This window comes from Aplysia californica, unplaced genomic scaffold (genome assembly GCF_000002075.1).
Source record: "Aplysia californica isolate F4 #8 unplaced genomic scaffold, AplCal3.0 scaffold00144, whole genome shotgun sequence".
Taxonomy (NCBI): domain Eukaryota; kingdom Metazoa; phylum Mollusca; class Gastropoda; order Aplysiida; family Aplysiidae; genus Aplysia; species Aplysia californica.
In genome coordinates, this window is record NW_004797414.1 from 1,213,386 (window position 1) to 1,225,026 (window position 11,641).

Genomic DNA, 11,641 nt, shown 5'->3' on the forward strand with positions numbered 1-11,641 from the left:
GGATACGATAGTAAAACACGACGTACGGATAGGGTTAAGTGGTGGCACAGAGTTCCCCACGTCGTATGGATACGATAGTAAAACATGACGTACGGAAAGGGTTAACCTTTATCTATTCTTCAATTTTGTTAAGCTTATTCTTCCTCTGCAGATGCACTTAATTATTGTTGGTCGCCAGATATTGGATTGTCAAGATATTGGATGATCTACTTTTACAACAGGCGCCGAGCCACACTGTGTTGTGGGACTCCCCCCTCCCCCCACTGGAATGTAGTTTCAAAGAGATAGCAAGCGAAAATAGGAAAATTCAGCCAAGCCTTGTACACAATATGTATCATGTATTAATTTCGTTTGATTACATTACAGGTATCTTCTGCCTGCCAGGAGAATTGTCTATTGACTTCCCGTGGGCGCTGTTTTCAATAACAGAAAGTTTGTTTGAAAGGCACTGAATTAAAAAGAATGAAGTCAGGAGAATACGAAACGAAAAAAAAAAGACCCGGTAGGCAGGTCGTCCAAGTCCAAGTCCTGAAATGAACTTTGTCCCTTTGCCAGCCACAAGCACAAGTTCAGAGGGCATAGAGAATAGACGAGACAAGACTTCGCTCTGTTGTTATCACTTGGGGGTTTGTGAGCCGAGCGTGAACTTGAATTCCTCAAAGATTGGAAGCTCTTGAGAGTTGAAATGGCGTTGTCAAAAGGTAAGCTTATATTATAAACTTTACGTGTACCTTATTATTGATAGAAGAGGCTCTAGTGCTGACTTTGTTAGTTGGCACACGTTCGTTAGTTCAGGACTAGATCTAGATATCAATTATCAATGAATGCTAAATTCCAGCATTTTGCTTTCATTTTCAATGTTGTGGTGAAGTGTTCTCTGGGGTACAATAGGTCTAAAGACAACTAGATTCTGTCTAGATCTAGATCTGCCCAATACATGATGATAGAGGTGCTGTTTTTCGGGCAGGTTGCATGACATTGACATAGTATAGTAGTGGGGGGGGGGCATGGTAGCCTGCGTGGGGGCCTTCAATTTCCAAAGGTCAAGTTCAAAATTAATTTCTTTCTATTCTGTTAGCTTGAATTTTAACAGTCACTTTGACCTTAGTGTAAACTTTACCCTACTTTAGATCTAGAACTGTGGTCACTTCCATTAGACAAAAAGTCTTTGTCTTGGTCTAGATTCTAGATCTCTCAGCTGGTACTGGGTCAGTCACCTATGCCAGCCTATGGCTATAATATGGACTATAGCTAGAAAATCATCAATTCTTGATCATAGAATTAGACATTTTTCGGTCTTGACATAGAGGCCTATGAAGTAAAAACATGTAAAAGTAGAAGTTCCATGCAGGTTATTGTTGTCTATTTTTAGCCTTTTTGTTTTGTTTGGTGTGGGGGGGGGGGGGGGGGGGGGGTTGTTGGATCAATTATTAGGCTATCCATGACTCTGCTCTTTTCTGAATCTTTTTAAAGCTGAGTTTTATACAAGCGTGATTTTTTTTCCTTTATCAGTCACCCATTGGGTTCAAAGTCCAGAAGTATAAAAATCATCTGAAGTTTTAAAAAAAATAATTTTATAGCTTATTATTTTTATAACTTCTTGAAAACTGGTGTAGCCTGTTTATAAATTATACAGCAGGTAGAAGCAGTGGACAATAATTCTATAACTCTGCTGAGGTCATGACCTTTTGGTAGTCTTTTCTTTTTAAATGATGATTTAGAGGGGGGGGAACTCGTTGAGAAAGTGTGATCTGACTGAGAGATTTTTAAGACGTAGCATGCGGACTGGACTCGTCTACTTATAGCTTTTGTTCACTTTCGTCTGACCCCGTAAAAAAAATTGTAGCTCATTGAGGGATTTACCAATGTCCACGAAACTTTGCATGACACTTCTGCAGGCCAGCGACCACTTGGTCCCGTAGTAAAATAGTTTTTTCTTTTTGGGCCCTATATAGATTTTAAAAACTGCTCTTTGGATACATACACAGGATCACTAAAAAAATAAATGATTTACAGTTACCTAGCCTACAAATTGCTCATTTTGAGACAGCGATATACTACCCTGCCCCCATATTTCAGTGTAAGCTTGTTGATTTCATCCCCCGGCTGTCTAGATGTCCCCATGTGAGTCTCGAAAATTACTCACCCTGTCTCTTAAATCATGTTTTTAGGCGTATGTTAGAGTGTGGTGTTGAGGAAAATATATGTCAACTTTTAAATGTTGTAGGTGTATATGCTGTAAATCCCCTTCTTTTTTTTTACCACTTTAGGCTTACATCAAAGAAAACGTGTCAGAATCTTAGTTTGCAGTGACTTTTATCATGGATAATCTTTTAGGTTCTGTTGGTCATCCAGCTGTTCGACCCGTGTATCCAAAGTTCCAAGAAGATTAAAAGAACGATTTCATTTTTATCTTGTTTTAACCGCGGTCAGATGAAAATGAACAAGCTATACTCCATGAAAGATCATCTTTCACTTTCATACGTGATATGTTTTTTTGCTCTTTCAGCTGTGAATGGTGTGTTTATTGTTGCTGCAAAGAGAACAGCATTTGGAACATATGGAGGAAAACTCAAGAACATCTCAGCGACCGACCTGGGAGTGCTGTCGTCTCAAGCTGCGCTGCAGGCCGGGAACGTGAAGCCAGAAGACGTGAACTCAGTCATCATTGGCAACGTGATCACTGTGAGTGGCAACAGGCGCTTGATTCTCTCTCAGGGGGAATAGATTTTTTTTTCAAAATTTAGAAAAAAAGAGTTTTACGGCACTTGCAACGCAATAATGTCGTATAAGTGCTGAAGAGTAGAGGTGTTACAAGAGAGTAACACTAACATACACAAAAAAGAAGGAGGGGAGATAAGGACGATAGATGTTTGATGGGAAAGAAGGAGCAAACTACACCAGAGCACAGACAGAAAAGAAGTTGAGAAGGAAGGGTAGTACGAAATAGAAATAAGACAGACAGAAAAGAAGAAGAGAACAAAGAATAAGTGGAGGGAATTGGAGAAAAGTGAAAAGCAAGGACAGGAAGAATGAACTAAAGAAAGAAGGAAAGGAAAAATGATGAGAAAAAAAATTACTTATTCTGATGCTTTCTGTATTGAACTTGGTCTACGGGCTTAAGTTTTTGCCCTCTCTGTGATTCTGAGTAGCATGAGTATTTATATATATTATTCAATATGAATCTTGTCATTAGTGGATTATAATATGGTCGCTTTTAAGCGCAAGGGGGCTATCCCGAAAAGTGCTGTTTTGAGAAAATCGAAGGTAAAAAAATTTTCCCCTTTGTTCAGTTTCTCTAGAAGACAGGGAGAGTTTTTTCTATAACCAAACAAATATACGCACCTATGAAACCAAACTTCTATAAGAGGTAGGGCAATGCCCATTTTTGCTGTAGGGCAAGATATCTGGAAACCCCTGAAATCTGGGTCAGCCCACTTGTCCTTAAAAGAGCCCATATTGTATTCTCAGTAAATTGTTCTTCTGTCTAGCGACCCATGTCTAATTGATCATTATACATTGTCACGAAGAAATATTGAGTTTCATCTATCTTCTCCGCTTGCCATCCATTTACACTATCTTTAAATTAAATATGATCAAATAGGTTTTAATCACTTTTTTTCATCTTCAGTCGTCAGTGGATGGGATCTACGCTCCTCGACATATTTCACTTCGCGTTGGCATCCCAGAGGGTGTGCCCTGTCTAGGAGTGAACCGTCTGTGTGGCACAGGCTTCCAGGCTGTCGTTAATGCTGCTCAGGTTCGTGGGAGGTTTCTCTTCTTTTTTTTTCCCTTGCCAAATGTGCTATGAAAGTCACGCTATCTGATGAGTACGTTGAGCTTATGATGTGTTCACTACAGTCAACACAAGGTCATGATAACTTGAGATTTGTAGAGGGTAGGCTGTACATTGTTACTTTTTCTAACGATTGGCAAACAGACCCTTTCATGGAGAGGAGGGGGGAGCAGCTATGACATTGTGCCACCTGCAATGATGCCTAGTCTCTAACCTAATAAGTAAGTAGACTATAGACTGTACATTGTTACTTTTTCTAACGATCCACTTTCTCCCTAGAGACAGTCTGAAATTCTACACATTAAAAGTAGGTTCAGGATACTTAGTGGGAGATTTATCATTTATGATAAAAGAAATACTGTTCATAGATTACAGATGTGACATTTTGTCGGAAAGGAACAGGTATACATAATTGCATTCGGTTGCCATTTTACAAAAAAGTGATTAGAGAGATTCTGTTTGTTATGAAAGTTATGAAGTGGACATGTTTAAGGTGGAAATGTAAATGTATGCAATATCTGGAGAGACTCAAGATGGTGCAGCAAAGTACAGGACATCAATAATTTCCTAACACTCACAGCTTCCTGTGTCTTCTCAAGCTTCATATTTGAATATAGTCCTACAAATTTCTGAATATTTTTTAGTGGATAGAAGGTTGATATTTGCTGCTTTGTAATGAAGTGCAACTCGATAACATTTAGCTTCCCAAAGTGTACCAAGAATGAAATTATCCTGGGGATGGCCACTTCTCCGTATAAAAATTTTTATCTTTGCTTTTATGTTTATAAATAATAGTTGCAGAGTGTTTAGAGCTTACTGTGGAAGGTGGATGCTCTATAAATAATTTGGTTATTTATTATATTATTTGATTTATTAATATATTTGTATCATATTTTGCGACAGGAAATTGAGCTGGGTCTGAGTGATATTGTTCTGGCTGGCGGTATTGAAAACATGACTCAAGTCCCGTACGCCGTGAGGAATATTCGCTTTGGTACCAAGTTCGGAGATGATTTGAGAGTAAGTCGGAGAAGAAATTGCCAATCAAATTTTGTTTTAGAGCTTTGTTTTCTGTTATTCTTTCCTCTCTATTTCAGCAAGTCTTGACTGGAATAAAATGTTTCTCTGTTTATAATGAGTTTTGCTCCTCTGTGTTTGTGTTAGAAAGTCATGATTGATTAAAGTTTTGATGAAATTGTGTTGATCCTACTTGAAATGATTCAGTTGAAGTATTGCTTTCCTGTTATGTAAAGTATTCTTTTTGTGGGAGGTTGGCGGGTGCTCTGGTGTGGTTTGCTTCTTCTTACCTATCAAACATCTATCGTCCTTATCTCCCCTCCTTTTTTAGGTTTGTTACTCTCTTGTAACACCTCTAATTTTCTGGCGCTCATATGACCGTATGCAGTTGCAAGCGCCGTGAAACCTCTACTAAAACAAAGTATTCTTTTTTACTTCTCATGTGATCTTTGAATTAATATTAATAATCAGTTAATCTCTATCAGTACTATTATAACCAGTGCTTGCCAACTAAGGCTGGACGGTATGTCCCTCTAATTGACGAGTAGGTCATTTTGGTGTTTAATTTGTACACAAATAGAACCATCACGCAATTTCTTATCAAAGCTGAATTTTTGTGTTTTGTCACGATTTTTTCCCTTTTTTTTCAGTGAGTGATGGCTTGTGGGTCACATCTGTCGTCCTGATCTCTCCTCCTTTTTTATATTTGTTACTCTCTTATAAAACCTCTAATCTTTTGCCCTGATATGACCTTATTGTATTGCAAGTGCCGTAAAACTCTTACTAAAACTAAAACAAAATGATGGCTTGTGTTTTATTTCCCGTTATTTCCCCAGCTTCAAGACATGTTGTGGGAGGGTCTGACAGACACGTACGTGGGTCTGCCCATGGGTGTGACGGCGGAGAACTTGGCGGCGAAGTACGACATTTCCCGCGAGGACTGCGACAGATACGCCGCCCAGACACAGGAGAGGTGGGCCAAAGGTGAGGCTGTGTACATGAAGGGCACACGTTGTGGGTTCAGGGGTTCTTTTCCTTTTGTTATTTCTGTCTGTCTCTCTTACTTTTCTTTTTCTATGATTTTTCTCTATTGTCTACTCTTTTCCTTTTCTATTGTTTCTGTCTGTCTCTCTTACTTTTCTTTTTCTATGATTTTTCTCTATTGTCTACTCTTTTCCTTTTCTGTTATTTCTGTCTGTCCGTCTTACTTCTTTTCTTGCACTAACTGGATGTTATTTTGTCGATGCACTTATCTTTACTCAAACAAGCAGACAGTGCTGTACTGGAGTGTGTTTGTGAGACATGCTAATGAAATTAGTTACTTCAAGCAATCCATAAATAAGAATGTCAGCCAAAAATGGACGCATGTCATATTTGTACATTTTCAACTGGTGCCATTTTTTTTCTTCAAGTTTAGCATCTTGTTTTCATTTCATTAAATAAGTTGTACGAAACCAACCAATAATTAGTTTTGTGTATGTACCTATGACCATTGGGTTAAAATTGTCAAATGCGAGAAGTAACTCATTTCGTCAGCACACTTCACATTCCTCATCCTTACTATTGTCATTTCCTCTACTTCTTTTGTATGTTGGTGGTTGGCGGGTGCTCTGGTGTGGTTTGCTTCTTCTTTCCTATCATCAAACATCTATCGTCCTTATCTCCCCTTCTTCTTTTTTATGTTTGTTACTCTCTTGTAACACCTCTAATCTTCTGGCGCTCATATGACCGTATGCAGTTGCGAGTGCCGTAAAACCTCTACTAAAACTAAAAATAAACTTCTTTTGTATGTTTGTCACTCTCCTGTGACCCGCTATTTCCGGAGTGCCCTGACTTGTGCTGTTGAGGCTAGAGAGGTGAGCAGAGTAAGCCTGATTCCCCGTTTGGACTTCTTCTCTGTTGGCATCCACCCCATGGCGCTGATATGACCATATGCAGTTACGAGCGCCGTAAAACTGTACTAAAACTAACACCTCACATTTTGTGGTAGGCCAACATGTTTTACTTCCTCATGTGTGCTGATTTTGTTTCTCTGTGTGTGTTTTTGTTTTCAGCGAATGCGAATGGTGTGTTTAAGGATGAGATTACCCCCATCACTATCAAAGGAAGGAAAGGTTGGTATATACCAATGCCTAATGCTTACTAACTTGGGACGTTTCTCCCCCTAGTGGTGGGAGGTTGGAGGGCGCTTCTGGTAGATCCTACTTCTTTTCTTTCGCTCTGTTGTAATTTGCTCCTACTTTCATGTTCATGCATGATTGTTCTTTTTTCGTTCACTTAATGAAATATATTCTTTTTGTGTCTGCAGTTTTTTCTAAACTACCAGATTTCAGTAAACTGCGTTTTTTTCATTTTGTTTAATGCCTGTGTGAGTAGTGTTAAAAGAAAAAATTAAAAATAGGATAAGATTTAAGATGAACTTAATTGTCGGTATGGAAATACAGTGGAACCTGCTATAAGCGCCACCTGTACAAGACAATCACCTGTACAAGACAATCACCTGCACAAGACAATCACCTGTACAAGACAATCACCTGTACAAGACAATCACCTGCACAAATGGTCACGTCCCATTTCCTTCCTTGCACATGTTTTACATTTTACCTATCATTGTAATGTGTGGCGTCGGTGGCCTGGTGATTAGGCTACCGGACTCGTAATCGTGAGATTGCAGGTTTGGGGGTTTGTAACATCAGTTCAGTAGATGTTGTGTCCTTGAGAAAAGCACTTAACGCGCATTTCCCATTTGGCTCTGTCCTTTTGAAGATGGACTTTAAACTCGGAGGTCCCGCCTCTTAAATAATGTAATAGTGTTGATAGGGCCTTAAACCTATGCCATTGTCATTATAATGACTCCTGTCTAAAACTGTCACTTTTCTCCTTAACCATGCAAGACCTCAGTGCTTTCTTGTCCGATCTCTATTTTTTTTAAACAGTAAAAATGACTTCTTCTTCAGCTTACTCTTTGTTATGAAGTGTTTTCACTGTTAGAAAAAATGGAGATAGGACAAGAAACCACTGAGGTCATGAATGGGTGGCCGTCTTAGACAGTTTCGACCGTATATACAGTAGATCCCTAACCAGACTGCTCATTGTTTCTGTCTCTACCTCCCAGGGCCTGAAGAGTTTGCGGTCGACGAACACCCGCGAGCTGCGACCGCAGAGGCCATGGCCAAACTGCCACCGGTGTTCAAGAAGAACGGCACAGTCACCGCGGCCAACGCCTCCGTAAGTTCTTCCTTGTCTACATTCTGAGTGTGTACGTTAGAAAACAAGTGCAGTTTAGCTTGTAATACTGAAACTGGTGGAACATTGAAATTTTCGCACTATGCTAAGATTTCGCTACGTACAAAATTTAAACTACAAAGAATGTACATGTATATAAAGATATGAAAGGGAGGAAGGCTTGAGGTGCGATGAGGAGGGAGGGGGCAGAAAGGGAGGGAGGAAGACATAAGGGGAGAAAGGAAGTGGGAGGCGTGTGCTTTGGCATGGTTTGCTATTTCTTTTCTATGAGACATCTATTGTCCTTTTCTCTCCTCCTTTTCTTTGTTACTCTTTAGTTTTAGTAACACCTCTAAACTTCATCACCTGTAAGACCTTATTGTGTTGCAAGTGCAGTAAAACACTTATTAAAACAAACAGTTAGTTTAGTAAGAGTTTTACAGCATTCACAACTGCATACTGTCGAATGTCGTATTTAACTCTCCCCAAACTCCCACTCACTGTCCTCAGGGCATTGTTGATGGAGCCTGTTCTCTCATCGTGGCCAGCGAGGCAGCTGTGAAGAGACTCAACTTGGAACCTTTGGCCAGATTGGCCGCTTATGGCATCTCAGGTCAGTTTCTCTAGATCTTACTCTGATGATAAATCGCTACCTTAGAATTACAGTTGGCTGTGGATTTGTTGATGTCTTTGGAAGGGGAGGAGGGGGGTGAAAAAAGATAAATTCGCCCAAAGTTCAACTTAACTGTTGAGATTTGTAAAGAAGAAGGGGTGCTAGGACCAGAGAAAAAGATTTAACACTTTGCTCCCAGGGGATGTCGATCGGTGACGGTGTGATATAGCGTGTACCGCATCTGTATCCTGGTCCGTGGGGATAAGTGGTGTGTGCTGCGTGGGTGGATTGTGTTAGCTGAAGATCAACTCGAACGAAATCAACACAAGTGGAGTCCACTGTACAAAGCTCTGTCTGCTCAATGCCTAGTTTTGAGAAATTTTAGGTAAAAAGAATTTTGAGTTTCGCAACATTTTCAAGCTTTTCGAAAACAATTCTTTGGATATTTTGATGACTCCGAAAAATCTTACGATTTTGATAGAGCTGATAAAACATTTGCTTTCTGATGTCATGGTCTTAGTTATCCAATAAATCAATTTCTTCTTTTTTTTTTTACCATTATGTTTATGATAATTATTTGTGGGGGTTTTTTGTTGGATTTTTCTGTAGGATGCGACCCCAAGATCATGGGTATAGGACCTGTGCCGGCCAGCAGAGCAGCTCTCGCCGCTGTGGGGAAAGAAGTCAAAGACATCGATGTCGTTGAGGTGAGGTTTACGCTCGGGTGTTTGGAGGGTGGAAGACAGTTAACATTGTCTATGATTTAGTGTTTACAGATTGGAAGACAGTTAACATTGTCTATGATTTAGTGTTTACAGATTGGAAGACAGTTAACATTGTCTGTGATTGAGTGGTTACAAGTTGGAAGACAGTTATCATTGTCTGTGATTGAGTGGTTACAAGTTGGAAGACAGTTATTGTCTGTGATTGAGTGGTTACTAGTTGGAAGACCGTTATCATTGTCTGTGATTGAGTATTTACAAGTTGGAAGACAGTTATCATTGTCTGTGATTGAGTATTTACAAGTTGGAAGACAGTTATCATTGTCTGTGATTGTCAACACTGTTCATTTCACAAAATTTTTAGTAATTCCTGAATATTTGTTGCTATTGATCCAATAATAATTCTGGCAGATGATTACATAATGTGAACAAAACTATTGTCAATACTGTCCATAGTGGCCACTTCACAAAACTTTGAGAAGGAAATAAGAACAGCCTCTCTAGGCGACATTGTTGGGACCAGAAAAAAATGTTGTTTAGAGAGTTGTCGTAATAAGAGATGCAACAAAAAATATTGCTAATGATATATATATAAATATATGAGGGGAAGAATCTGGACCTGAGCACCATGTCGCTATACAGAGGATGTCGTTATATCGAAGGCCGTTATAGAGAGGCTGCACTGTACTGAAAACATTTGTCTGTAATGCCCCCTTCACAAAATTTTGAGTAATTCTGGTAGGAAATAAGAACAGAATTACCGTCAAAATTGTCCAAGACAGCCACCCATTGTCGAGGAGATAAATGAGTGTCTTAGACAGTTGGATGTCTTACACTGTGTCATTATGATGATGTAGAAAATACAAGAGGTGGAGAAGTGGTCGTTGGTCAGGTATTGAAAACTTTCCCCTTTTTATATAATATTTGGCTTTTGTTGGAATATGGGGTCTATCCCGAAAAATGCTGTTTTGAGAAAATTTAGGGTAAAGTGTTTGCCCGTTGTTCAGTTTCTTTAAAAGACACGCAGAGTTTTCTCTATTAACAAACAAATATACACACCAATGAAACAAAACTTCTCCTATAGGTAGGGCAATGCCCACTTTTGGTGTAGGTCAAGATTTCTGGAAACCCCCGAAATCTGAGATAGCCCGCTTGTCCTTAAAAGTGACCATATATGATATTTGCTCTTGTTTAAATTCAATATTGCCTCTTATATAAATATACTCTTGGTCTTGGCTATGTTTCCAACTGTCTCTGAATCCTGCGTGTCGCAGGTGAACGAGGCGTTTGCCCCGCAGTTCCTGGCGGTCAGCAAAGAGCTGGGTCTGGACAACGACAAGACCAACGTGAACGGTGGCGCCATCGCTCTGGGTCACCCCCTCGCTGCCTCCGGTGCCCGCATCACGACCAACCTCGTGCATGAGATCAGGTAGGTGTGCTTTGGGTTCGCGTGTTATATTACATAATTTGTATTACTAGCTGGGTACCCGTTTGATGAACGGACTGAAAAGAATTGATTGTCAAGTCACTGTGGAACCAGTGCGTTCTGCTTGTGCATGGAAGCCTCACTTGTTTACAATGGCGTTTTAGAAGACGGACTTTCCCAAGATTAGATCTAAACAAAACTAATGAAAAACTGAAAATTAAACTACAGTGACTTGAGGCTCCTTAATATAACTTTAAATGATTTTGTACCACCGCTAATTTTGTCAAATTCGAAAGTTAAGTGGTTCAGAAGTTTTAGGCAACCAAAGTGACGAACTTTCACAAATATAATATGTGAGGCATCGTGGCCAAATCAGGCACTCGTCAAAATAATCAAAGTGAAGAAAGCTGCATTTTTCCGCAGGTTTGTGAATCTTTATTAAATTTTCTTTTTTGACTCAACACTTTTCATGCCCATGAAAGAACTAATTTCTGTGTGTATTTTTTTGAAAAACGTTGATTAACAGACTCTTAACCCTTAAGATTTTGGTCCCTGATAAATGTTTGCCCGATAAGCGCAATCCCGCGCGGCGCTCCTCAACTGGTCCCTGATCAGTCGTCGTTCCGCGCGGGCAACGCATTTAGTTTACGGCGGGGTCTGCATCTGTGTGCTAAAATGTGTGCGCGTCAATCTGCTTGTGCCTGAGTGTCCATCTCAAACTTACTGCATTGTTTTGCAACGCGAGGCGTTGGTAGAGATAACAGAGCGTCGGTTGAGACGTTCATCCAATGAAATATGAGCATTTTGACCCAGTTAGACACTTGAGGGACTCGAAAGGATAT

At 39.8% G+C, this 11,641-nt stretch overlaps 1 protein-coding gene across 1 annotated transcript in view; it reads left to right on the forward strand.

The window, feature by feature from the left end:
• Positions 1-484: 484 nt before the first annotated feature.
• LOC101850474 (3-ketoacyl-CoA thiolase, mitochondrial) overlaps positions 485-11,641 on the forward strand; it is a gene marked incomplete in the record, with an annotated part of 14,197 nt that continues 3,040 nt past the window's right edge. Inside the window, 10 exon segments of the mRNA XM_013081749.2 lie at positions 485-701; positions 2,510-2,685; positions 3,632-3,760; positions 4,700-4,816; positions 5,650-5,797; positions 6,868-6,927; positions 7,929-8,041; positions 8,549-8,651; positions 9,261-9,358; positions 10,648-10,802. Of these exon segments, the coding sequence (XP_012937203.1) occupies positions 686-701; positions 2,510-2,685; positions 3,632-3,760; positions 4,700-4,816; positions 5,650-5,797; positions 6,868-6,927; positions 7,929-8,041; positions 8,549-8,651; positions 9,261-9,358; positions 10,648-10,802 (1,115 nt within the window).